This window comes from Octopus sinensis, linkage group LG27 (genome assembly GCF_006345805.1).
Source record: "Octopus sinensis linkage group LG27, ASM634580v1, whole genome shotgun sequence".
NCBI classification, from domain to species: Eukaryota; Metazoa; Mollusca; class Cephalopoda; order Octopoda; family Octopodidae; genus Octopus; species Octopus sinensis.
This window is the reverse complement of record NC_043023.1, coordinates 14,348,681-14,375,881: the sequence shown is the minus strand read 5'-3', so window position 1 is coordinate 14,375,881 and position 27,201 is coordinate 14,348,681. Positions and strand designations below refer to the sequence as shown.

Below are 27,201 nucleotides of genomic sequence, written 5' to 3'. Positions count from 1 at the left end.
TTGTTGAATTGCTACATGGTGGTTCTTCTCTAATTTATATACATATACATATATATACATACATACATATATATATATATATATATATATATATATATATATATATATATATATATATATATATATATATGGATATATATATACAGGGAGAGTTTACGAAAAAAGCAAAAGATGAAGACAGGTGGTGTATAAAACAAACAGATGTATTAGTATAACGCTCAGGAATAGAAAAAGTCTTTTACGTTTCGAGCCTACGCTCTTCTACAGAAAGAGACACAGAAAAAACAAGGAGAGAAAAAATAGAAGAGAAACAAGGAGAGAAAAAAATGTGTGTAGTGGCTAACAATCTATCATGAGATAGATAGATAGATAGATAGATAGATAGATAGATATGTATGTATGTGTGAAGGGTTGAACAGATCATTTGTTTACTTTATGTGTGTGTCAGGGGCATATATTCCAAGTGTGCTAGATGTACACTGCACACCCATCGAAAATGGCAAATCCAGCATGTTGAGTTAATAGATATATACAGTGTGTATATATATAGACTGTAGATGTTGAGTGGATAGACAGACAGACACACACACAGTGTGTAGATGTTGACTAGCTATGCAATCAAAAAAAATTTCTGATAATAAAGTCTACTGAAATCACATCTGCTTACATAGAATATGTAGCATTCACACATGCACACACATACATACACACACACGAACAACAAATCCTGATGATGATCCTGTTAAAGTCTAGAAACATTGATAATGATGGATTTAGGTTTATTCTTCCAAACAAACTGTGAGGGATCCTTATGGAAATTAAAAAAAAAACGTTAGTAAAAATTTTGGAATAGAATCTAGTTGTGTTTTCAAGTAATTTATCTAAAAAAATTGTTTCCCGTGTATATATATGTGTGTGTGTCATCGTCATCATTTAATTTCCATTGTCCATGCTGACATGGGTTGCACAGTTTGACTGGGATGGCATGCTGAGAGACTGTATCAGACTCCAGAAACACATATATAAGTGCAGGCATGGCTGTGTGGTAAGTAGCTTGTTTACCAACCACATGGTTCCAGGTTCAGTCCCACTGCATGGTGCAACCTGGGCAAGTGTCTTCTACTATAGTCTCGGACTGACCAAAGCCTTGTGAGTGGATTTGGTAGACAGAAACTGAAAGAAGCCCATTGTATATATGTATATATATATATATACATATTATATATATATATATATATATATATATATATATATATAGATAGATAGATAGATAGATAGATAGATAGATAGATAGATATATGTGCATGTATATATGTGCATGTATATATGTGTGTGCCTGTGTTTGTCCCTTCCACCATCGCTTGACAACCGATGTTGCTGTGCTTACATCCCCGTAACTTAGTGGTTCGGCAAAAGAGACCAATGGAAAAAGTTCTTGGATCGATTTGTTTAACTAAAGTCGGTGCTCCAGTATGGCCACAGTCAAAATGACTGAAACAAATAAAAAATAAAAGAATATATATATAGGTGCAGGAGTGGCTGTGTAGTAAGTAGCTTGCTTACCAACCACATGGTTCCAGGTTCAGTCCCACTGCATGGCACCTTGGGCAAGTGTCTTATACTATAGCCTTGGACCGACCAAAGCCTTGTGAGTGGATTTGGTAGACGGAAACTGAAAGGAGCCCGTCGTATACATGTATGTGTGTGTGCTTGTCCTCCCAACATCGCTTGACAACCAATGCTGGTGTGTTTTCAAAAGGAAAAGATCCAAAAAATGTTTTATTTTGACACATTCTACCAGTATACGAAGTTTTAAAGTGTTTAGTTAACTAGAAATTGTGTTGACATGTGCCTTTCAAAAGGAAAAGATCCCGTATAAGTCGCACTCCAGTATTTTTTTTTAATTAAAATCAAGTATAATATAGTGCGACGTATTAAAATCTATATATATAAAACTGTAGTTGTGTGAGTGTCTGTCCCCTTCGATTTAGATTCCTAACTCCTCCCACATTTTGCGGTGCAGTTTAACCAAATTCGGGTATCTTATAGTCGTGATTCATATCGAGCCCTTCTGGGTATTAGCGTGAGTCTACGATTTTAAAAATAATTTAACATCATTTTTTATTCCATTTTAATGCATAATTTTTCATGTGTCGATGGCGGCGGAGTTGGCGTCCATGGTCACACCTGCACCTGTTTGCTTCTCCTCCTTCTTCCCTCCCTCGTGAAGCTGTGGGGAAGGGAGTGTAAGGAAATCAATGTCATAAAGCATTGTCAAGGAGACCAGCGTTCTTTTAGAACAACGACTTCATGGCTTGAAGACACCAAAACAGAAATGGCTAAGAAAGCCCGAATTGGCATCTATAAGGGAAGTAACTCTCTAAAAATGCTTATATAGTTATTTCCCTTACAAACCCGAGCAACGCCGGGCGATACTGCTAGTAAAGTATAATAGAAATGCAATCGCGGTCATTTACTAATGGGAACACTGTATTTATCCTACACCGGTAAATTATTTCCCTTCAACCAACCTCGCTCTCCTTTCCTCTTGAAGTATCTCTCTGTCATCTTTCTCTTTCTTTAGCGCTCCTCTCACCCTATCCTATTTCTCCCTCTCTATTTATCTAAGTATTTATCTATCACCTTCTTAACTCCTCTGTCTATTTTCCTGTCTTCTCTTTCTCTCTCTTTCTACATTACATCTCCTCTTCCTTCCCCTCTCTCCCTTTTCTCTCTAGCTCCTCTCTCTTTCTCTCATTATCCTCTCCTCTTACTCTGTCCTTCTTTCTAGCCTCTTCCTCTCTCTTTCTGACTTCTTAACTTCTCCCTTTGTCTCCTTCTACTCATTTTCTCCATCTCTCTCTCTCCTCTACGTTTCCTTTCCCTCTCTGTCTCTACTTTTCCAACTTACCCCTCTCTCTTCTACTCACCAGCAATTCTTTTCTCTCTCTCTCTCTCTCTTTCTCTCCTACTCCCAGCACCTTTTTTCCTCTCTCTCTTACACGCAACTTCTCTTTCCTCTATCCCAGCTCCCCTCTATTTCTCTGCTTCTCTCTCTCTCTCTCTCTGTTACTTTCTAGCCCCTCCTATCTCTCGCTTACTGTCTTCCTTGCCCCCTCTGTCTGTCTCTCTCTCCTACTCCTAGCACCTTTTACCTCTCTCTCTCTTACACACAACTTCTCTTTCCCCTTTTCCCAGCTCCCTCTATTTCTCTGCTTCTCTTTCTCTCCCTCTCAGTTACTTCCTTGCCTCCCTCTCTCTCTCTTACTGTCTTCCCGGCTCCTCTGCCTTTCTCTTACTTCGGTGCCCCTCTCTGTCTCTTTTACTTCCCTACTCCACTCTCTCTCGGTCTGTCTGTTTCTCCTCCGCCTACTACACAACTCTCCCCCTCCCACCCTCATAGATAGACTATTTATTTCATTTCATTGATAAAAACAAACCTTTCCGCAGCGACGTAGTAAACTATGTTCAACGAAGTCAACAACCTCTTGGATGTCTCCGCAGTTAACAGCAACGGAGATGATGGAAACGGTAGCTTGGACGGCAAGCATGTATTATTGTCAGACTTTACCAAAGACGACGGGGCCTTTCTGGTGCACCATTTCATTTCTCACTTCCTCAAGGCCCAACAAATTTCTCCGTCGCAGCAACCACCCTCGTGCTTGCCACCCGCAATTAAAGTAATTGTGGTTAGTTTCGCACAGTCCTTTAACCATTTCCATTGCGTGGCTCAGAAATTCGGTCTCAATCTACGTCAGCTCCGGGAATCTGGTTCCCTGGTGTTCGTTGAAGCCCTCAAAGAGCTTGGAGATGCTATCGTACACCAAGGCCGAGGTAGAGAAGAGGCTGAAGAGGAAGAGCAGGAAAACATTTTCTGTTCGGTCCTGAGAGACGGAGACATGTCACAGCTTTATCGACGACTCAACTTTTATATGGAAGATCAAGAGGGTAACTTTTTTAAGGCATGCCTAAACAAGGGTGGGATCTTTTCGGTTTGAACGGCAGTTTTTAACATAATTTCCACGTAACTAAAAAATTTTAAACTTCGTTTATTGGTAGAATGTGTTTATAAAACATCTTTTTCTCTTGGCTTTCTTGAGAAAATTCTATAGTTTGTAAGATATTTGTTGTTTTTTTCTTCAATTTCTGCAATTTCAACCAATCACTGACGTCCATTGAGGCAAAAAAAACATTCTGTGCCGTATGAATATGTCCCTCGTTTAAGAAACAGATTGGGTTTATTTACATTTCTGAAGAAAAAAAGATACCCTTCCCCCCACCCCTAACCCTAACCCTAAAACAGATTGAAATGCAATAGATCGATACTAGGGTCCTAATTATGGGTGACAACTTCATATGACACCACCAGAAAAAACTGCCGGTCAAACTGAAAAGATCCCAAGGGGGGCGGAATTCTGGTTTAAACACCCCCGTATAACTCTCATAACTTCTTTAATTTTTTTTTTTTTAGAATTTAAAAAAAAATTTGCGAATTTGTGTTCTAGACACGGGAATTCATACGATTTTGCAAAAAAAAAATGCATGTGTTATTTAAGGGTCATATAGCTCTTATTTTTAGCACATTCCACGACCACCTGATACCTTCCTCGTTTCTTTGTCACTCTGACATGTATTGATGTTTTTCGATATTTTTCACCCCATAAACACATTTAATGGAATGATTATATACCCAAGGGTGGTCCATTGATGCGATTTAAGCAAAAACTCCGGACTGTCTGTATTTTAAACTCGGATTTAAAACAAAGATTCGAAAAAAGTGGAACTTTTAGGATTTATGGAGGTGGTTTCCTTTATTTTTTATAATCGTATATATTCCGTGTGTAGAACATAAATTCACTGAAATCTGATGAAAATTCCCCAAAATAAAAGTTACGAAGGGTTACATGGATAACTTAGACCAGAATTTCGCCCAACTTTGTTTCCTACTCGACTTGTTTCCTTAACTTTCAGAGAAATCGTTAATTTGTCATGTCTACAAATACCATTCAGTTGGTGTAAATTACGATTATATCGGAATTTAGTAATATTTCGGTAAAAGTATATGATGTAACGAGTATGTGACATTATTGGCTGGAGTGGCTGTGTGGTAAGTAGCTTGCTAACCAACCACATGGTTCCGGGTTCAGTCCCACTGCGTGGCATCTTGGGCAAGTGTCTTCTGCTATAGCCCCGGGCCGACCAATGCCTTGTGAGTGGATTTGGTAGATGGAAACTGAAAGAAGCCTGTCGTATATATGTATATATATATATGTATGTGTGTCTGTGTTTGTCCCCCTAGCATTGCTTGACAACCAATGCTGGTGTGTTTATGTCCCCGTTACTTAGCTGTTCGGCAAAAGAGACCGATAGAATAAGTACTGGGCTTACAAAAAGAATAAGTCCCGGGGTTGAGTTGCTCGACTAAAAGGCGGTGCTCCAGCATGGCCGCAGTCAAATGACTGAAACAAGTAAAAGAGTAAAGAGAGAGTATTATTTCATCTGCTCGAGAAAGAGAATTAGTGAAACATACTCGTACAAATACTCACCAGTAAGTGACGTCATATACTAATAACGAAACATTGCCCGGAATCTAAAAAAAAAGACGGGTGGGCGCATGCATACATACTGACATATCACATATCCTTTTCAAGTTTAATTTTGCAGATAAATAATTACATGATGTGTGTTAGTATGCATATGTGCTTGCTTACCAATTTTCGCATTAAATTCCGACAATCGTAATCTACGTTACCTGAATAGTATTTGTAGTAAATTTCATGGACAAATATCCATCATTCTAAAAGTTATGAGGTAGGAGGCCACAGTTCTGAAGTTTTACAACTTTTTTTATTGGTACTGTTGTCGAATAACAATGGTCTTTATAAAACAGAAGGGACCACATTGAAACGGCATGCTGGTTCCTGAAATGTCACCCTAAATTCTAAACTTATGTTATTGTTTACAAAAATACACATTGTAAAAAGGTGGTTAATTTTAATTAGCCTTAATAATCACAAGTCCCTCGTTTGCTTTATTAATTATAATTTACATGCGTGGAATGCCGGAAAAACTCCCAAAGTTCCAAACGGATACTGTTTTACTTGTTTCAGTCATTTGACTGCGGCCATGCTTTAGTCGAGCAAATCGACTCCAGGACTTATTCTTTGTAAGCCTAATACTTATTTTATTGATCTCTTTTGCTGAACCGCTAAGGTACGGGGACGTAGACACACCAGCATCGGTTGTCAGACACACAAACATACATACACATATATATACAACGGGCTTCTTTCAGTTTCCGTCTACCAAATCCACTCACAAGACATTGGTCGGCCCGAGGCTATAGTAGAAGACACTTGCCCATGATGCCACGCAGTGGGACTGAACCCGGAACCATGTGGTTAGTGAACAAGCTACTTACCACACAGCCACTCTTATGCCTATACAACAGGCTTCTTTCAGTTTCCATCTACCAAATCCACTCACAAGGCTTTGGTCGACCCGAGGCTATAGTAGAAGACACTTGCCCATGATGCCACGCAGTGGGACTGAACCCGGAACCATGTGGTTAGTGAACAAGCTACTTACCACACAGCCACTCCTATGCCTATACAACAGGCTTCTTTCAGTTTCCATCTACCAAATCCACTCACAAGGCTTTGGTCGACCCGAGGCTATAGTAGAAGACACTTGCCCATGATGCCACGCAGTGGGACTGAACCCGGAACCATGTGGTTAGTGAACAAGCTACTACCACACAGCCACTCCTATGCCTATACAACAGGCTTCTTTCAGTTTCCATCTACCAAATCCACTCACAGGCTTTGGTCGACCCGAGGCTATAGTAGAAGACACTTGCCCATGATGCCACGCAGTGGGACTGAACCCGGAACCATGTGGTTAGTGAACAAGCTACTTACCACACAGCCACTCCTATGCCTATACAACAGGCTTCTTTCAGTTTCCATCTACCAAATCCACTCACAAGGCTTTGGTCGACCCGAGGCTATAGTAGAAGACACTTGCCCATGATGCCACGCAGTGGGACTGAACCCGGAACCATGTGGTTAGTGAACAAGCTACTTACCAACAGCCACTCCTATGCCTATACAACAGGCTTCTTTCAGTTTCCATCTACCAAATCCACTCACAAGGCTTTGGTCGACCCGAGGCTATAGTAGAAGACACTTGCCCATGATGCCACGCAGTGGGACTGAACCCGGAACCATGTGGTTAGTGAACAAGCTACTTACCACACAGCCACTCCTATGCCTATACAACAGGCTTCTTTCAGTTTCCATCTACCAAATCCACTCACAAGGCTTTGGTCGACCCGAGGCTATAGTAGAAGACACTTGCACAAGTTGCCATGCAGTGGGACTGAACCCGAAACCATGTGGTTAGTGAACAAGCTACTTACCACACAGCCACTCCTATGCCTATACAACAGGCTTCTTTCAGTTTCCATCTACCAAATCCACTCACAAGGCTTTGGTCGACCCGAGGCTATAGTAGAAGACACTTGCCCATGATGCCACGCAGTGGGACTGAACCCGGAACCATGTGGTTAGTGAACAAGCTACTTACCCACAGCCACTCCTATGCCTATACAACAGGCTTCTTTCAGTTTCCATCTACCAAATCCACTCACAAGGCTTTGGTCGACCCGAGGCTATAGTAGAAGACACTTGCACAAGTTGCCATGCAGTGGGACTGAACCCGAAACCATGTGGTTAGTGAACAAGCTACTTACCACACAGCCACTCCTATGCCTATACAACAGGCTTCTTTCAGTTTCCATCTACCAAATCCACTCACAAGGCTTTGGTCGACCCGAGGCTATAGTAGAAGACACTTGCCCAAGGTGCCACACAGTGGGACTGAACCCGAAACCATGTGGTTGGTAAGCAAGCTACTTACCACACAGCCACTCCTGCGCCTTTTAATTATAAAATATGTTACAAAACAGAAATTAAGTCAGTTTAATTAATAAGTCTTAGTAATCGTTACAGACTCACTCATTAATTATCATCCCCTAATATCTACAAAAAAATTATTAATGTGTAATTACAAGCTTCCTCTTCTACTCATAAAGCATAACTTATGTGGAATGCCAGAAATTCTTCCAAAATTGCTAAACTGATATTTTATTTTATTTATAAAATGTTACAAAACGGAAATTATAAAGGCTCGTACGTTATTTATAATTCCCTAATGTCTACAAAAATTGCTAAAGTGTAATCACAAGATCCGTTTTTTACTCATAAAACAATTTACACATGTAGAATGCCGGAAAATCTCCCAAAATTCTAAACTTATATTTTATTTATTTACATTATTTACATTTGACGGATATTTGTCCTCATCTTGTTTGTTGTGAACACAATGTTTCGGCTGATATACCCTCCAGCCTTCTTCAGGTGTAAATTTGGGGAAATTTTGAACCTGGGGTCTATGTGTTGTATATCTTTAGGTTGACACCGTTTCGTACCCAGCCGGTGCTGTTTGTTTACGTCCCGTAACAATACAATACCAAACACGGAACGTTATTACCCTTTTTCTGAAGAAACAAACTACCTCCATGTCAAAACACAGTGAATGGCTTATTTACGAGTCCAAACGTGCCACACTCGTTTTTGAACTGGTGATAACATTAAAAACTATAATGTTTCGAATGGCTGTGTGGTAAGTAGCTTGCTAACCAACCACATGGTTCCGGGTTCAGTCCCACTACGTGACATCTTGGGCAAGTGTCTACTGCTATAGCCTCAGGCTGACCAATGCCTTGTGAGTGGATTTGGTAGACGGAAACTGAAAGAAGCCCATCACATATATGTATATATATATATATGTGTTTGTGTGTCTATGTTTGTCCCCTTAGCATTGCTTGACAACCGATGCTGGTGTGTTTACGTCCCCGTCACTTAGCGGTTCGGCAAAAGAGACCGATAGAATAAGTACTAGACTTACAAAGAATAAGTCCCGGGGTCGATTTGCTCGACTAAAGGCGGTGCTCCAGCATGGCCGCAGTCAAATGACTGAAACAAGTAAAAGAGTATGCTAATGTTTTGGGCGATATTTCGAACTTTGTACATATATGGCAGATCCTTCCCTCCACTTGCAAAAATTTTTCTCTTTAAATACATGTATGGACACACGGTGACCATTTTTTACAGGGTAAATTTCTATATTAACACCTGCACGATTTTCTCTAAGTCAAAAAAAAAATCGGATTTTTTGCGTGGAATCAAGTACCCTGACCTCCTCACTTGCTGCAAATCGAAAAAAAAGGGGAGGTCGCAGGAATTCATTCAATGAAAAAAATAATTTCTAATGATTCCGAAGTGGGGGGGGGGGGCTTCGCCCCCCCCCCTTTTTTTTTTTCCGAACCAAAATAAGAGAATTTTCAGCTCATTAGGCGGTCAAGGTACTTGATTCCACACAAAAAATCCGAGTTTTTTTTTTTATTAATGAAAATCGTGCGGGTGTTAATACAGAAATTTATCTTTTTCAGCTGTTTCCGCCTACCAAATCCACTCAAGGCTTTAGTCGGTCTGAGGCTATATAGTAGAAGACACTTGCCCAAGGTTCCACACAATAGGACTGAACCCGGAACCATAGGGATGGGCAACAAACTTCTTGCCATACAGCCATTCCGACATATAATGTAGGGAAGAAATTTACAAAATGGTATCTTCAGAGTATTGTGTTTCCTCTGTTTGGTTAAGCTGTGCTTAGAATTAGTTTCAGATTTTGGCACAACGCCAGCAATTTCGGGAGAGGAAGCTAGTTGATTACATCAACAGGTATTTATTTTATTGACCACGAAAGGATGAAAGGCAAAGTTGAACTCAAAACGTGAAGACAGAAGAAATATCTATTTATTTACTGTCCACAGAGGGGACAAACAAAGGGATTAAGTTGATTACATCGACCCCAGTGCGTAACTGGTACTTAATTTATCGACCCCGAAAGGATGAAAGGCTAGGTCGACCTCGGCAGAATTTGAACTCAGAATGTAGCAACAGACAAAATACCGCTAAGCATTTCACCCGGCGTGCTAACAATTCTGCCAGCTCGCCGCCTTGTATTTCCCACTATTTACCCTAATTTACATAATCTACTTCTAACTTACCCACTATTTCTGTTTTAACTGCAACTCTGAGTTCAGAAAAATATCCGGATCTTTTCAGTTTGAACGGCAGTTTTTTAAAATAATTTCCACGTAACTAAACACTTTTAAACTTCTTATACTGGTAGAATGTGTTTATAAAACATCTTTTTCTCTTGGCTTTATTGAGAAAATTCTATAGTTTGTAAGATATTTGTTGTTTTTTTTCTTCAATTTCTGCAATTTCAACCAATCAATGACGTCTATTGAGGTGAAAACATTCTGTGCCGTATGAATATGTCCCTCGTTTAAGAAACAGATTGGGTTTATTTACATTTGTGAAGAAAAAAAAGGATACCCTTCCCCCAAACCCTAACCCTAAAACAAATTGAAATGCAATAGATCGATACTAGGGTCATAATTATGGGTGACAATTTCATATGACACCGCTAGAAAAAACTGCTGTTCAAACCGAAAAGATCCAAATATCCTATTTGTAGTGTACAATACACATTTCGGCACCTGCTTTTACTTGTTTCAGTCATTAGACTGTGGCCCTGCTGGGGCACCATCTACTAATAAAAATACAAATAACTTTTCTCTTTTTCCCAGGTACAAACAGACGACCCATCGTAATCTTGGACAACGTTAGTGTGTTGCTAACCATCGGTGTGCCTTTGTTGAAGCTAGTCACCTTCTGCAACACTCTGGTGGCTTCCGTGTGCAGACAGAAAGGTGGCACCCTCGTGGCGCATTTGAACCTCAATGATGAAGATGAACAAGACCGGATGCTTCTCAAACATCTTATTCACAGTTGCGATTGCCACTTGCAGGTCACACCTCTATCGACTGGACACTCGAATGATGTTCATGGCGAAGTAAGTATATGGAGGGAGAAATGAGCTTGTTACAGGTTTATTGTTTGCAAAGGGAGGTCTTATGTTCTATCTTTTGCTTATTTCAGTCATGGGACTGCAGCCATGCTGGGGCATCTTCCCATGAAGGTTTTAGTCAGACAAATTAATTCCCAGTTCTATAAATCCTCGAGTATAGTCTGCCCTTGAGTATAATATGCAGGGGATTGTTTAACATCCGCTTTCCATGCTGGCATGGGTTGGACGGTACCACAAGAGCTTCTTTCATGCTGCCTGCAGTTACCATGCATTTCACAGGACTTTGAGCCCTATGAGAGTTGGTGGCCAGGTCAGCTCTATGCTAAGGGATTAAGGGATCACTATGAGATGAAGGGGTGGGACTTGGGGCAGATTCCTGTAGAGGGATCTGCATGTCCTAAACAAAATGGCATTACGCTTTGACTCACCCTCGTATGTGGACTGAGTGGAAGAAATAGTGTTGTGAGGTATTGTAGATGTCCTGACTGAGTGGAAGAAATAGTGTTGTTAGGATGGTGTTGTTAGATGTGTCAGTTGAATGGGAGAGCTAGTGTTATCAGGATGTTCTGGCATTATGTATTACCGTAAATCTTCGAGTATAGTCCACCCTTGAGTATAATACGCAAGGGATTTTTAGGGGGCTGTACCTCTGAATAACCTAAACCTTGTGTATAATATGCACCCTTTCTCTAACTTGAGTTGTGGGTAATTAAGCCAGCAGCACCTAGTCAAACAAACGCTTCCACGCATGCGTAATACAATAATGGTGATGTTCTTAACTGTTATATGGGAATGTAAATATGTTTACAAATTGTTTTTGTTACATGTTATTCTGTGTTCTGAATACTTTTATATATATATATATATAAAACATTTAAATAATGAGGGAGATAAACTGAATATTAATTTAATTAATATCAATTTAAAACCAGTAGCCTAGCATACAAAAATCTGAAAAACCAGAGAAAATTCTAATACATGTGTAGGTGATCTACTTCTAGCATACGGCTGACCACCTAGTGGTTTTTGCCCTTTAAATATACACACATATATATATATATATATATATATATATATGTATACGACGGGTTTTCTTTCAGCTACCATCTACCAAATCCACTCACAAGGCTTTGGTTGGCCCCAGGCTATAGTAGAAGACACTTGCCCAAGGTCCCAACAATGTGATTGGAAAGCAAGCTTCTTACCACCTAGTCACTCCTGCACCTTTCAGGAAAAATTAAAAAATTAAATGTGCAATCCAAGGCTGCAGAATGGCAGACTGGATACCTTGTGGTATTTGTTCCAGCTCTTTGCACTCTGAGTTCAAATCCCAGCACAGCTTACACATATAACCCACCTGCCACTTGAACACCAGCAGTTGGTTGTTTTAGTGTCTTTAGTAGAGTTCGGTCTGGTGTATGATTCAGGGTCATATCTACCTTCGTCCTTGAATCCTTCCCACTAGTCCTGGGGGCCCCTTCAAGGGTCACAGACACTGCTTTTTCTCCTGACTAAAAGATACGAAAAAACCGAAATTTTTTAATGGTGGTGCTCCAGCATGAGCACAGATAGAAAAAATACAATAATACAAAAAACGGAAAATTTTTTATGGTGGTGCTCCAGCATGACCACAGCCACATGGCTGAAAATAGTAAAACAGTAAAATAATTCTCCATTCCACCTGTAATCCCTGTGCAACTAAGGGAGAAAACTCTTATGAGTGAAAAGCGAAATTACTTCCCTTGGTTCGATATACAAAATCTCAAAGCTTTGAGATAATTGTATGATTAATTCATAATAATGTAAATAAATAAATAAGCATTACATTTGATAGAATAATTTGGATGCGAGCGGGTTCAACAGGTCAGATCCAGCCTCACACATCTACCTGAGGAATTACAACCGTGTTTCGTGGTCTGCTACCACAACAGCTCCTTTATAGGATCCAGTTAGCTCAAGACATCATCAGGAGGAACCACGTCCAGTTTCGGCCCCTACTCCTCTACCATTTTGACGTGGCGGGGCCCCCCGTTTCGGAGGTGTCTTCAGCTCTGGTGTTGGGTGCATGTCTTCTTTCTTCTGTTCCCTGGCCTCTTCGATGCATCGTCAGTGAGTGTCAGCCGGTGACCGACTGTCTTGTCAAATTTTTCCCTTTAAATACCTGCTGCTAGGCTCCAGCAAGTTGTCACGTGACACTGTCTCACCATAACTGACTAGTGAAGGCGCGTAGTTTTTTTCGAAAAATAAACGATTACATCATCGAAAATTTGAAGCTATGAGATAATGCATGATTAATTCAAAACGATGGGAATCGTTTTTTCTGTCAGGATTGGAAAAAAAAAAAAGGTGCTTTCTATATACATATTTTTGTATGTACGTCCCTCAGTCCGTACGTCCAGTAGGCTTAATTTATGTCCCATGGAGTGAATAATATTGGTTTCAAATTTTAACCCAAGGCCAGCAATTTTCAGGGGAGGGTATCAGTCGATTATGTTGACCCCCAGTACTCTACTCTTTTTACTCTTTTACTTGTTTCATATTTCTTTATTACCCACAAGGGGCTAAACACAGAGGGACAAACAAACGGATTAAGTCGATTACATTGACCCCAGTGCGTAATTGGTACTTATTTAATCGACCCCGAAAGGATGAAAGGCAAAGTCGACCTCGGTGGAATTTGAACTTGGAATGTAATGGCTGACGAAATACCGCTAAGCATTTCGCCCGGCGTGCTAACGATTCTGCCAGCTTACCACCTTTTACTTGTTTCAGTCATTTGACTGCGGCCATGCTGGAGCACCGCCTTTAGTCGAGCAAATCGATCCCAGGACTTATTCTTTGTAAGCTCAGTACTTATTCTATCAGTATCTTGTGCCAAACTGCTAAGTTAAGTTGTGCTGTTGATGAGGTTGGTACGGGTGGTCCTGTCCAACCTTCCCGTGAGCACATCCCTTATACCTTTAAACGCCTTCCATCTGGCCCTTATAAACTATAAACAATGTGAATATGTAAATGTGTGTTGACCTGATTACAAACATCAATGTTTTATGGCTGTCCCTTTCCCAGATTTTGGCCATCCAATACTCCTACTCCTATTAAGTGACCCCTTCCTCAATCCTTTCTTTACTTCTCTTCACCCCTTTCTAACCTGTCTTCCTCTTTTCCTTGCTCCCCCTGCACTCACCATTCAAAAAATCAAATGGGAATTGCAGTTGTGATCCCTGTGTCGGTGGCACGTAAGAAGCACCAACCGATTGTGGCCATTGCCAACCTCCCCTGGTGACATGTAAAAAGCACCCACTACACTCACGGAGTGGTTGACGTTAGGAAGGGCATCCAGCTGTAGAAACACTGCCAGATCAGACTGGAGCCTTGTGCAGCCTTCTGGCTTCCCAGACCTCAGTCGAACCGTCCAACCCATGCCAGCATAGAAAACGGACGTTAAACGACAATGATGATGATGATGATGATTGCAATTAATTTTTGACAACCCCAGATATATTTGATTCTACTTCTATAGCCCGCATCTGTAAGTGCCTTACACACTTACGCTTCATCTTCATCATCATTTAACGTCCGTTTTCCATGCTAGCATGGGTTGGACGGTTTCACTGGGGTCTGGGAAGCCAGGAGGCTGCACCAGGCTCCAGTCTGATCTGGCAGTGTTTCAACAGCTGGATGCCCTTCCTACCGCCAACCACTCCGTGAGTGTAATGGGTGCTTTTTACGTGCCACCGGCACGAGGGCCAGGGGAGGCTGGCAATGGCCACAATTGGTTGGTGCTTCTTACGTGCCACTGGCACAGGTATCACAACTACAATTTCCATTTGATTTTTTGATGTTGATGTACTTGACTCAATAGGTAGAAATATATATATCACCATCATCATCATTTAATGACCATTGTCCATGCTAGCATGGGTTGGATGGTTTGACTGAGGTCTGGGAAGCCAGGAGGCTGTACCAGGCTCCAATCTTGATCTGGCAGTGTTTCTACAGCTGGATGCCCATTCTAACGCCAACCACTCCGTGAGTGTAGTGGGTGCTTTTTACGTGCCACCGGCACAGGGGCCAGGGGAGGCTGGCAATGGCCACAATCAGTTGGTGCTTTTTACGTGCCACTGGCATGAAAACCAGTCAAGGTGGTGCTGGCATCGGCCGCAACGGTCGCAATCGGTTGGTGCTTTTTACGTGCCACCGGCACAGGTATCACAGCTACAATTTGATGATGCGTGTGTATATAATATTGTAAATTTGACTTCTTTCTTTTTTTTTCATCCAGCTGGAAATAACGTGGAGGAGGCTGAGTCCATCATCCCTTAACCAGTCTCAAAAGAGACAATTTAAGCTGTCTGACAAAACTGTTTCCTTCTTTGCGCCAGGGATGTGTCAAGCTGTCTTGTGACACAGCACTTTGTCACATTTGCTTTTAATAAATTTTTATAACATGAAACCATATCTGTCCCACTCTCTTTTGTGTTATTGTTTTTGATTGGTTCAGCTGCTTGACGTCACTATCTCTTCAAACCAATGAAATAGCTTGTATCTTGAGTGGTATCATAGGCATTGTTTCCTTTGGTAGGGATTGTTTTAACAAATTTCAATCTTTATTCTGCTGTGTCTGGGGAGAGTCATTTTCTTTTTGTGCCTTATAATGTAACACACTCACCGGTAAAATTTCCACTTATTTCTTATTTTTATTTTCCTAAAATTTTCATTGCATCTTGCAACCTTTTCAATAGTCTTGACTCTGTCTGTTATTTACACTGCGTTCCCTTTTTCTTTGTGCGCATGTGTGTGAGTCAGTGTGTGTGTGTGTGTGTGTGTGCCTATACATGCATGCATGTACGTATATATGTGTGTGTGTTTTTGCATGTGTATGTTTGTATATATGTGTGTATGTATGTGCGTGGAGGCGCAATGGCCCAGTGATTAGGGCAGCGGACTCGCGGTCATAGGATCGCGGTTTCGATTTTCAGACCGGTCGTTGTGAGTGTTTATTGAGCGAAAACACCTAAAAGCTCCACGAGGCTCCGGCAGGGGATGGTGGTGATCCCTGCTGTACTCTTTCACCACAACTTTCTCTCACTCTTACTTCCTGTTTCTGTTGTACCTGTATTTCAAAGGGCTGGCCTTGTCACTCTCTGTGTCACGCTGAATATCCCCGAGAACTACGTTAAGGGTACACGTGTCTGTGGAGTGCTCAGCCACTTACACGTTAATTTCACGAGCAGGCTGTTCCATTGATCGGATCAACCGGAACCCTCGTCGTCGTAACCGACGGAGTGCTTCCAAAATCCATATGTATGTGTGTGCATCTGTATGTACGTATCCTACATATTTATGTGCTTGCCTGTCCATGTTTACTACTCTCTTTTACTTGTTTCAGTCATTTGACTGCGGTCATGCTGGAGCACCGCCTTTAATCGAGCAAATCGACCCCGGGACTTATTCTTTGTAGGCCCAGTACTTATTCTATTGGTCTCTTTTGCCGAACCGCTATGTGACGGGGACGTAAACACACCAGCATCGGTTGTCAAGTGATGTTGGGGGGACAAACGCAAACACATACATATATACGACAGGCTTCTTTCAGTTTCCGTCTACCAAATCCACTCACAAGGCTTTGGTCGGCCCGGGGCTATAGCAGAAGACACTTGCCCAAGATGCCACACAGTGGGACTGAACCCGGAACCATGTCGTTGGTTAGCAAACTACTTACCACACAGCCACTCCTGCGCCTTTGTACATGTTTGTGTATTTTCTATGTATGTGTTTGTATATGTATGCACCTCTGTTTCCTTGTGTGTGTGTTATGCAACTATGTACCATGTTTGTGTGTATAGATGTGCATCTTTATATGTGTGGATCCTATCTATTCTGGCCTTTTTCTCTTTCGTTTGTCGATACTATCATACTCAAACTTACATTTTTTAAAAAAAGTGATCTAATTTAAAACCGTCCATCAAAATTTCATGTTATTTTCTAAATTCTTTGTTATTCTCAAAATAATTGAAACAAGAGAAATATTTCTCTCTTTATTTTTTTTAGTTTTTCAGTCATTTGACTGTGGCCATGCTGGAGCACCGCATTTAGTCAAGCAAATCAACCCTAGGACTTATTCTTTGTAAGCCTAGTACTTATTCTATCGGTCTCTTTTGCCGAACCGCTAAGTTACGGGGACGTAAACACACCAGCATCAGTTGTCAAGCGATGTTGGGGAGACAAACACAGACACACAAACATATACACACACGTACATATATATACATATATACGACGGGCTTCTTTCAGTTACCATCTACCAAATCCACTCACAAGGCTTTGGTTGGCTCAAGGCTAAAGTGGAAGATACTTGCCCAAGGTGCCACACAGTGGGACTGAACCCAGAACCATGTGGTTGGGAGGCAAGCATTTTACTACACAACTACACCTGTGCCTATACAACATTAACATCATCATCATCATTTAACGTCTGTTTTCCATGCTAGCATGGGTTGGACGGTTCAACTGGCGTCTGGGAAGCCAGAAGGCTGCACCAGGCCCAGTCTGATCTGGCAGTGTTTCTACAGCTGGATGCCCTTCCTAACGCCAACCACTCCGTGAGTGTAGTGGGTTTTTTACGTGCCACCTGTACAGGTGCCAGATGAGGCTGGCAAACGGCCACGATCAGATGGTGCTTTTTACGTGCCACCGGCACGGAGGCCAGACGAGGCTGGCAACGGCCATAATTGGATAACAGGTAAAACATAATAATTAACAAGTAAAACTAGTAAAAAATGAAACAAATGGAAAATATTTTATTGTCAGAACCTACCCCAGAGTGACGGAAGGGGACAGGAAAAATAATTAAGAAGTAAGAGAGTGAGAGAGGACAGACCCACCCCTGAGATGTGCCCCAAACCTCATGCCTGGTGGTTTTGACATCTACTCCCAGTCGTCTTCACTATCATCAGAGTCATCATCATTGTTGTTCCGAATTGTCTTAGATGTCTTTGTGATATTAACTTTGGGTTTCGCAGGCCCACCTATTATCGCAGGTATTTCCCCTTCGTAGTTGATCACCTTCGTCTGACCCAGTCGCCACTCTAGCGCCTCTGTGGGAAAATCGTCTGTGTTACCTAGCTCGGTGAAGCCACGGATGTGACAGGCGGTCTTGTTATCGACTGCTACGTAGATGGTGGGCAAGATTTTGATTTTCAAGCGTTCCACAAGGAACGGGCACTTATCGACGCTTAACTTTAGGAATCTGGCCTCCAAGTGTTGAGGAGCCAAAATCCTTAGGTGTTTGTCGACAATCTTACATCGGAACGTCGACTCGCGGTAAAAGTGGCACACGATATGTTTGCTTTTTTTGCATTCGTCAAAGAACTCTCGTTCACCAGCAAGCTCTGTGTATTCACCGTGGCCCTGCTCCAACCATTCTTTCTGTTGTTGCTGCCGTTGCTTCAGCTCCATCATGCGCTGTCTGCGAAGGGCCATGAAGTCATCCTCGTCCATGTTGTCCAGTTTCTGCAACTGAGCGTCCACATGGCTTTCAATCATCTCCACGGCCTTCATCAGTTGATCCTGTGAGAATAAATGAAAAAAAGACATGAGAATCATCATCAACATCGTTTAGCGTCCGCTTTCCATGCTAGCATGGGTTGGACAGTTCAACTGGAGTCTGGGAAGCCAGAAGGCTGCACCAGGCCCAGTATGATCTGGAAATGTTTCTACGGCTGGATGCCCTTCCTAACGCCAACCACTCCGTGAGTGTAGTGGGTGCTTTTTACGTGCCACCGGTACAGGTGCCAGACGAGTCTGGCAAACTGCCACGATCAGATGGTGGGGGCCAGGCGAGGCTGGCAATGGCCACAATCGGATGGTGTTTTTTACATGCCACCAGCACAGGGGCCAGGCAAGGCTGGCAACGGCCATGAACGGATGGTGCTTTTTACGTGCCACTAGCACGAATAATAATAATAATAATAATACAGGGATTCCTCGACTTGCGCGAGTAATTGGGGGACGTGCAAGTCGAGTACCAGATATTGTTATCAATTATTTTTACTTTATGTATATTTGAAATGATGGAAAGATAACAGACAAGGCAATGCAACCATAGATAATAAATATTTTTACAACAAGCACAAGTCGAGAATACAACTTGCGCAACCTGAACACTCGGTATCAAAAGTTGGCTCACGCAAGTTGGGGAATCCCTGTAATTAATTCTGGTTTATTGGCCACAAGGGCTAACAGAAATTAAAGAAACATGCAAGGACAAATACAGGACGAAAATTACAAGGGTTTTGTCCAAAAGAAAGGTCCGTGTAAACATTCAAGATAACGAAAATATATATAACAAAAGTGGGAGGCGCTTCGAAATGTTACTCGTGCAAAAACCCATAAAAACCACGGGAACCTGGTCAAGGGGCTAAACACAGGACAAACGGATTAAGTCGATTATATCGAGCCCAGTGCATAACTGGTACTTATTTAATCGACCCCGAAAGGATGAAAGGCAAAGTCGACCTCAGCGGAATTTGAACTCAGAACGTAACGACAGACAAAACACTGCTAAGCATTTCGCCCGGCATGCTAACGTTTCTGCCAGCTCACCACTTCAACAATAACAACAACAAAAGAAAAAGATTCCTTACCCCTGTATTTTTGTTATCCACAGCCATTTTTTTCCAAATTTGATCCCTTCTGAAAATAGAAACATATAAAAGTGTCAGCTATATGGTGGGACTTGTGGGGAAAAAAAAACCCAGTTGTGTTAGGGTTAGTGAAAAATAAGGGAGCAGAGGATGGTAGAATGGTAAGGTTTTTTGAGTGCTGATTTAAATGTTGACGTCTTCATCTTCATCGTTTAACGTCAGTTTTCCATGCTGGCATGGATCGGACACACTGACACACATGCATTTATATATCTACATTCTTTTATTCCTTTACTTGTTTCAGTCATTTGACTGTGGCCATGCTGGAGCACCACCTTTAGCCGAACAAAGCGACCCCAGGACTTATTCTTTGTAAGCCTAGTACTTATTCTATCGGTCTCTTATGCCGAACCGCTAAGTTACGGGGACAAAACACACCAACATCAGTTGTCAAGCGATGGTGGTGGGGAACAAACACAAACATATATATATATATACAACAGGATTCTTTCAGTTTCCCTATACCAAATGCACTCACAAGGCTTTGGTTGGCCTGAGGCTATAGTAGAAGATACTTGCCCAAGGTGCCATGCAATGGGACTGAACCCAGAACTATGTGGTTGAGAAGCAACCCTTTTACATATTAAGTCCTCCAATAAATAATGTGGTTAAAAATTTTTTTTTTATACTTTCAAAATTAAGATAAAGTTCTTTTTTAATCTAAAATATACTCTCCTTCATATTCTAGATGCTCTTCCATCTATCTGGTAGACTCACAAGGCCCCTCTTCCAAAACTCACTTGTCCATGACAAAAAATACTCCTCTAGTACTGTTCTCAACTCATCTACAGAATTCATATTTTTTCCGTTCAAGTGATTTTGAAGACTGTGGAATAAATGATAATCAGATGAGGCAATGTCCAGCGAATATAGTGGGTGGGACATTGTTTCCCATTCAAACTGCTCCAGCCTTTGGAATGTCATCCTCGCTGTATGTGGCTGAGCATTATCCTGATGGAAGAACACCTTTCATCTTGAAACCAAAGATGGTCATTTTCCAATGGCATGCAGGTGTCTATGAGTAGTTGAATGACCAAATCCAAGCTTCTCTACAAGTTCCTCAACAGTTACGATGGCATTTTGTTCCACTAGAGTTTGCAAGATGTCCTTGTCAAGCTCTACAGATCTTCCAGGACAAGGCTGGTCTTATAGGCTGTAGTTTCCGCCTTGGAATTTTTCCAACCACCATTGACACTGGCTTAAGCTTATCGTCCGATCCCCATATACTGCATTAATATTCCCCACACTTTCTGTTGTATTGTTGCCTTTATTGAACTCATAAAAGCAAAATATGCCAAATATGCTCCTTTGTCACTTTCATTATAGCTTTGAAAAAATAACTGTCAAAATCTAACTGCATTCTTCAAAACTTGCACTAAGAATAAGGACAAGGTAATATTACTACCTGCTTTTATAGCAAGTTGATGCAGGTAATTTATCTCGTCTCCCTCCAACTTTTAATTCAAGCAATTGAAAAAAAACCCACATTATTTATGGGAAGACCCAGTATATATATATATATTTTTAATTTACTTGTTTCAGTCATTTGATTGCAGCCATCCTGGAGCACCACATTCAAGGGTTTTTAGTCAAACAAATCAATTCTAGGACTTATTAATTAAAGCCTAGTACTTATTCTATCACCTCTTTTGCCGAACTGCTAAGTTACAAGGGACATAAACAAACCATCACCAGTTGTGAAATGGTGATGGAGGGGACAAACACAGACACAAAGGCACACATACACAAACATATATATATATACAAATATATATATATATATATATATATATATATATATATAGGTAAACAGTAAAATTAATTACAGACATGGACAAGAACATGAAACACCACAGAGACGACACAAGAACCACAGGACGGGACATTCGAAGCCCTCAGTCATCAGTCAAGAACCAGATCATCTTAGCAATTTCGGCTGATTAATCTTGAGATTGCTCCGATATGGCCAGCCCGCCAAGGGAAATCTAAGCCAAGCGCATTAGATCCCCTGGAAGAAAGCTTCGAATGTATATAACGAAAGGACGGAAAACGATCGAAGTACACAAACAAAAATACAGAATACGTGACACCAATAAGAATACAAAAACGTAAAAACAATAACGGTAAAAATAAAAAATAAACAACAAAACAAAACCAGGACGTAGGACAAGGGTCTTTCGACAGGACGATTTGAGAATGGGGCTGGCTTGTGAAGTTGTGCCTAAAGGCCACGGGGAGACGAACAAATACGTGTTGCTTCTGAGGCTGCTGAAAACGAAAAGAGCGCTCAACAGTGGCTAGCTGTCACGTGAGAACAAAAGACAGGAGAAAGGGACAGATGAAAAGGGAGAGAAGGTGGACGAGGGAGGAGAAGAAAGAGACAGATCGAGGGGGCTGGAGGTGAGAGAGATAGAGAAACGTAGAAAGGGGGGGGGGACGGATGGAGAGGGAAAGAAAGGAAGTGGAATAAGGGAGGAGAGAGAGAGAGAGAAAAAGAGACAGATTAAGAGTCGTATCAAAGCTTGAGAAAAAAATATACTTATCGTATAAGGACAATTGTGGATACGTAGCCGCCGATTATATAGGTAAACAGTAAAATTAATTACAGACATGGACAAGAACATGAAACACCACAGAGACGACACAAGAACCACAGGACGGGACATTCGAAGCCCTCAGTCATCAGTCAAGAACCAGATCATCTTAGCAATTTCGGCTGATTAATCTTGAGATTGCTCCGATATGGCCAGCCCGCCAAGGGAAATCTAAGCCAAGCGCATTAGATCCCCTGGAAGAAAGCTTCGAATGTATATAACGAAAGGACGGAAAACGATCGAAGTACACAAACAAAAATACAGAATACGTGACACCAATAAGAATACAAAAACGTAAAAACAATAACGGTAAAAATAAAAAATAAACAACAAAACAAAACCAGGACGTAGGACAAGGGTCTTTCGACAGGACGATTTGAGAATGGGGCTGGCTTGTGAAGTTGTGCCTAAAGGCCACGGGGAGACGAACAAATACGTGTTGCTTCTGAGGCTGCTGAAAACGAAAAGAGCGCTCAACAGTGGCTAGCTGTCACGTGAGAACAAAAGACAGGAGAAAGGGACAGATGAAAAGGGAGAGAAGGTGGACGAGGGAGGAGAAGAAAGAGACAGATCGAGGGGGCTGGAGGTGAGAGAGATAGAGAAACGTAGAAAGGGGGGGGGACGGATGGAGAGGGAAAGAAAGGAAGTGGAATAAGGGAGGAGAGAGAGAGAGAGAAAAAGAGACAGATTAAGAGTCGTATCAAAGCTTGAGAAAAAAATATACTTATCGTATAAGGACAATTGTGGATACGTAGCCGCCGATTATATAGGTAAACAGTAAAATTAATTACAGACATGGACAAGAACATGAAACACCACAGAGACGACACAAGAACCACAGGACGGGACATTCGAAGCCCTCAGTCATCAGTCAAGAACCAGATCATCTTAGCAATTTCGGCTGATTAATCTTGAGATTGCTCCGATATGGCCAGCCCGCCAAGGGAAATCTAAGCCAAGCGCATTAGATCCCCTGGAAGAAAGCTTCGAATGTATATAACGAAAGGACGGAAAACGATCGAAGTACACAAACAAAAATACAGAATACGTGACACCAATAAGAATACAAAAACGTAAAAACAATAACGGTAAAAATAAAAAATAAACAACAAAACAAAACCAGGACGTAGGACAAGGGTCTTTCGACAGGACGATTTGAGAATGGGGCTGGCTTGTGAAGTTGTGCCTAAAGGCCACGGGGAGACGAACAAATACGTGTTGCTTCTGAGGCTGCTGAAAACGAAAAGAGCGCTCAACAGTGGCTAGCTGTCACGTGAGAACAAAAGACAGGAGAAAGGGACAGATGAAAAGGGAGAGAAGGTGGACGAGGGAGGAGAAGAAAGAGACAGATCGAGGGGGCTGGAGGTGAGAGAGATAGAGAAACGTAGAAAGGGGGGGGGGACGGATGGAGAGGGAAAGAAAGGAAGTGGAATAAGGGAGGAGAGAGAGAGAGAGAAAAAGAGACAGATTAAGAGTCGTATCAAAGCTTGAGAAAAAAATATACTTATCGTATAAGGACAATTGTGGATACGTAGCCGCCGATTATATAGGTAAACAGTAAAATTAATTACAGACATGGACAAGAACATGAAACACCACAGAGACGACACAAGAACCACAGGACGGGACATTCGAAGCCCTCAGTCATCAGTCAAGAACCAGATCATCTTAGCAATTTCGGCTGATTAATCTTGAGATTGCTCCGATATGGCCAGCCCGCCAAGGGAAATCTAAGCCAAGCGCATTAGATCCCCTGGAAGAAAGCTTCGAATGTATATAACGAAAGGACGGAAAACGATCGAACACACACATATATATACATACATGCATATATACGACGGGCATCTTTCAGTTTCCATATACCAAATCCACTCACAAGGCTTTGGTCGGCCCGAGGCTATAGCAGAATACACTGCCCAAGCTACGGTACGGCGGGACTGAACACGGAACCATGTGGTTGGGAAGCAATATCCTTACAACACAGCCACACCTGTGCCCTATACATACAAACACCTACATATACTCTTACTCTTTTACTTGTTTCAGTCATTTGACTGCGGCCATGCTGGAGCACCGCCTTTAGTCGAGTAAATCGACCCCAGGACTTATTCTTTGTAAGCCCAGTACTTATTCTATTGGTCCCTTTTGCCGAACTGCTAAGTGACGGGGACATAAACACACCAGCATCGGTTGTCAAGCAATGCTAGGGGGACAAACACAGACACACAAAACACACACACACACACACATACATATATATATATAAATATATATACATATATATATATACACATATATATATATACATATATATACACATATATATATATATACACACATATATATATACATATATATATATATATATATATATATATATATTTATATATATATATATATATATATATATATATATATTATATATATATATATATATTATATATATATATATATATATATATATATATATATATATTTATATATATATATATATTTATATATATATATATATTATATATATATATATTTATATATATATATACATATATACGATGGGCTTCTTTCAGTTTCCGTCTACCAAATCCACTCACAAGGCTTTGGTCGGCCTGAGGCTATAGTAGAAGACACTTGCCCAAGGTGCCACGCAGTGGGACTGAACCCGGAACCATGTGGTTGGTAAGCAAGCTACTTACCACTAGAATTTCATTTAAAAAATACATTTTACTAGATTTTGTTCTCCCTAATTCACATGAAGACGTCTAGAAATAGCAGCCAAATTTAAAAGTGTTTAGTTAACTAGAAATTGTGTTGAAAACTGCCGTTCAAAAGGAAAAGATCCTATGTTTGTGTGTCTGTGTTTGTCCCCCCAACATCGCTTGGCAACCGATGCTGGTATGTTTAGATCCCTGTAACTTAGCTGTTCAGTAAAAGAATCCGATAGAATAAGTACTGGGCTTACAAAGAATAAGTCCTGAGGTCGATTTGCTCGACTAAAGGCGGTGCTCCAGCATAGCCACAGTCAAATGACTGAAACAAGTAAAATGAGAGAAAGAGAACATATATATATATATATATATATATGAGCAAACCAACAAGAGGTGGGGATCTTTTCATTAGTCATATCGTCAAGATCTCCATCAAATCTCAGCTTCTTTTTTAAGAGTCAGGAAAAAAAACCTACATCTGATAAATGACTAATGCAAACATTCTAACCATGACAATCGCGCCTCACCTGCAGACATCACGTGTGTATACACATGCACATATACGATGTAATACACACACACACATATATATATATATAATATATATATATATACTCTTTTACTTGTTTCAGTCATTTGACTGAGGCCATGCTGGAGCACCGCCTTTAGTCGAGCAAATCGACCCCAGGACTTATACTTGTAAGACTAGTACTTATTCTATCGGTCTGATTTGCCGAACCGCTATGTTACGGAGACTTAAGCACAACAACACACACATATATATATTTATGCATACATATATATACATACACACACATACATAGAGATACGAACACATCGTGTATAGTCATGTGTATATATATATATATATATACACTCATATATATATATATATACACACATATATATACATACATTATATATATATAATGTATGTATATACACACACACATATATATATACAGTCACGATGACATTGCGTATATATAGCGGAATTCCGGCTTGTACAGACATATATTTATATATATACACACATGATGACTGAATTAAAGTCGAGATGGCCATGGTAGGAACCGCTTCAGGATCACAACCGTCCGATCTCGAGCGGTAGGGGAGAAATTTGAATGAACCAACGGGTTAAATAGGGTTTAAATTAGCAACACCAACACGACAAGCTAAAATAGCAACAGGAGAAACGCCATCGACAGAGAAAAATAGAGAAATAAGACGACGATCGCCATCAGAACTCACGATTTAAAATTTCACGAAGCTTCAATGAAAGAACTCGAGAGAGAAACAGGAAGATGATACTCCGTCTAGAACCCTCTCTCTATCTAATTCTCCCTCACACTCCGTCTCTGTCTTAGTCTGTCTCCCGTCCCCCCTGTCTGTCTCTTTCTCTCTCTCTCTCTCTGTCAATTTCTTTTTATGCACTCTTTCTCTCTTTAATTTTTTAGTCTATCACTCTTCCCCATACTCTCTTGCTCTTATTACCCTTATTACTTTCTCCCTCTTTCTCTCTCTGTGCTTCTTTGGCTTTCACTCCTCCCCATTCCCTTCCCCTTTTACCCCCTTACTTTCCCTCTGTATGTCTCCTGATTCGTCTCTCACTCCTCCCCATATTCTTTTCCTCTGTTTTAACCTTACTTTCTCTCTCTCTCTGCTTGTTTGGCTTTCACTCCTCCTCATACCCTTCCTCTTTTTATTCACTATTTCTCTCTTTAATTTTAATTTCTCTCTTTAATTTTTCCTTCTATCACTCTTCCTCATACTCTTTTGCTCTTATTACCCTTTTTACTTTCTCTCTCTCTCTGCTTGTTTGGCTTTCACTCCTCCCCATACCCTTCGTCTTTTTATTCACTCTTTCTCTCTTTAACTTTTTATTCTATCACTCTTCCCATACTCTCTTGCTCTTATTACCCTTTTTACTTTCTCCCCTCTCTCTCTCTGTTTGCTTGTTTGGCTTTCACTCCTCCCCATACCCTTCCTCTTTTTATTAACTCTTTTCCTCTTTAATTTTTTAGTCTATCACTCTTCCCCATACTCTCTTGCTCTTATTACCTTTTTACTTTCTCCCCCTCTCTGTGCTTGTTTGGCTTTCATTCCTCCTCATACCCTTCCTCTTTTTATTAACTCTTTCCCTGTTTAATTTTTTAGTCTATCACTCTTCCCCACACTCTCTTGCTCTTATTA

The 27,201-nt window shown here is 41.0% G+C and overlaps 2 protein-coding genes across 2 annotated transcripts; one reads left to right on the top strand and one right to left on the bottom strand.

Moving 5' to 3' along the window:
• Nucleotides 1-3,318: 3,318 nt before the first annotated feature.
• Nucleotides 3,319-15,460, top strand: LOC115225342 (elongator complex protein 6). Its single transcript, XM_029796291.2, has 3 exons — nucleotides 3,319-3,948; nucleotides 10,724-10,989; nucleotides 15,287-15,460. The coding sequence occupies exons 1-3, from the start codon at nucleotides 3,465-3,467 to the stop codon at nucleotides 15,407-15,409; spliced, it is 873 nt and encodes a 290-aa protein (XP_029652151.1). The 5' UTR covers nucleotides 3,319-3,464; the 3' UTR covers nucleotides 15,410-15,460.
• Nucleotides 15,461-17,777: 2,317 nt separating this feature from the next.
• On the bottom strand, nucleotides 17,778-26,368 carry LOC115225324 (thioredoxin domain-containing protein 9). Its single transcript, XM_029796273.2, has 3 exons — nucleotides 26,260-26,368; nucleotides 19,650-19,698; nucleotides 17,778-18,573 (listed from the first exon to the last, which is right to left on the bottom strand). The coding sequence occupies exons 2-3, from the start codon at nucleotides 19,674-19,676 to the stop codon at nucleotides 17,932-17,934; spliced, it is 669 nt and encodes a 222-aa protein (XP_029652133.1). The 5' UTR covers nucleotides 19,677-19,698; nucleotides 26,260-26,368; the 3' UTR covers nucleotides 17,778-17,931.
• Between the last annotated feature and the right edge of the window lie 833 nt (nucleotides 26,369-27,201).

What these genes read in the sequence shown, in the direction of transcription:
- LOC115225342 (XM_029796291.2), top strand. Translation starts at nt 3,465, where the DNA reads ATGTTCAACGAAGTCAACAACCTCTTGGATGTCTCCGCAGTTAACAGC. An exon ending in TTATATGGAAGATCAAGAGG is followed by an intron (nt 3,949 to 10,723) that starts GTAACTTTTTTA and finishes TCTTTTTCCCAG; the next exon opens with GTACAAACAGACGACCCATC. An exon ending in CGAATGATGTTCATGGCGAA is followed by an intron (nt 10,990 to 15,286) that starts GTAAGTATATGG and finishes TTTTTCATCCAG; the next exon opens with CTGGAAATAACGTGGAGGAG.
- LOC115225324 (XM_029796273.2), bottom strand. Translation starts at nt 19,676, where the DNA reads ATGGCTGTGGATAACAAAAATACAGGG. An exon ending in TGGATAACAAAAATACAGGG is followed by an intron (nt 18,574 to 19,649) that starts GTAAGGAATCTT and finishes TTATTCTCACAG; the next exon opens with GATCAACTGATGAAGGCCGT.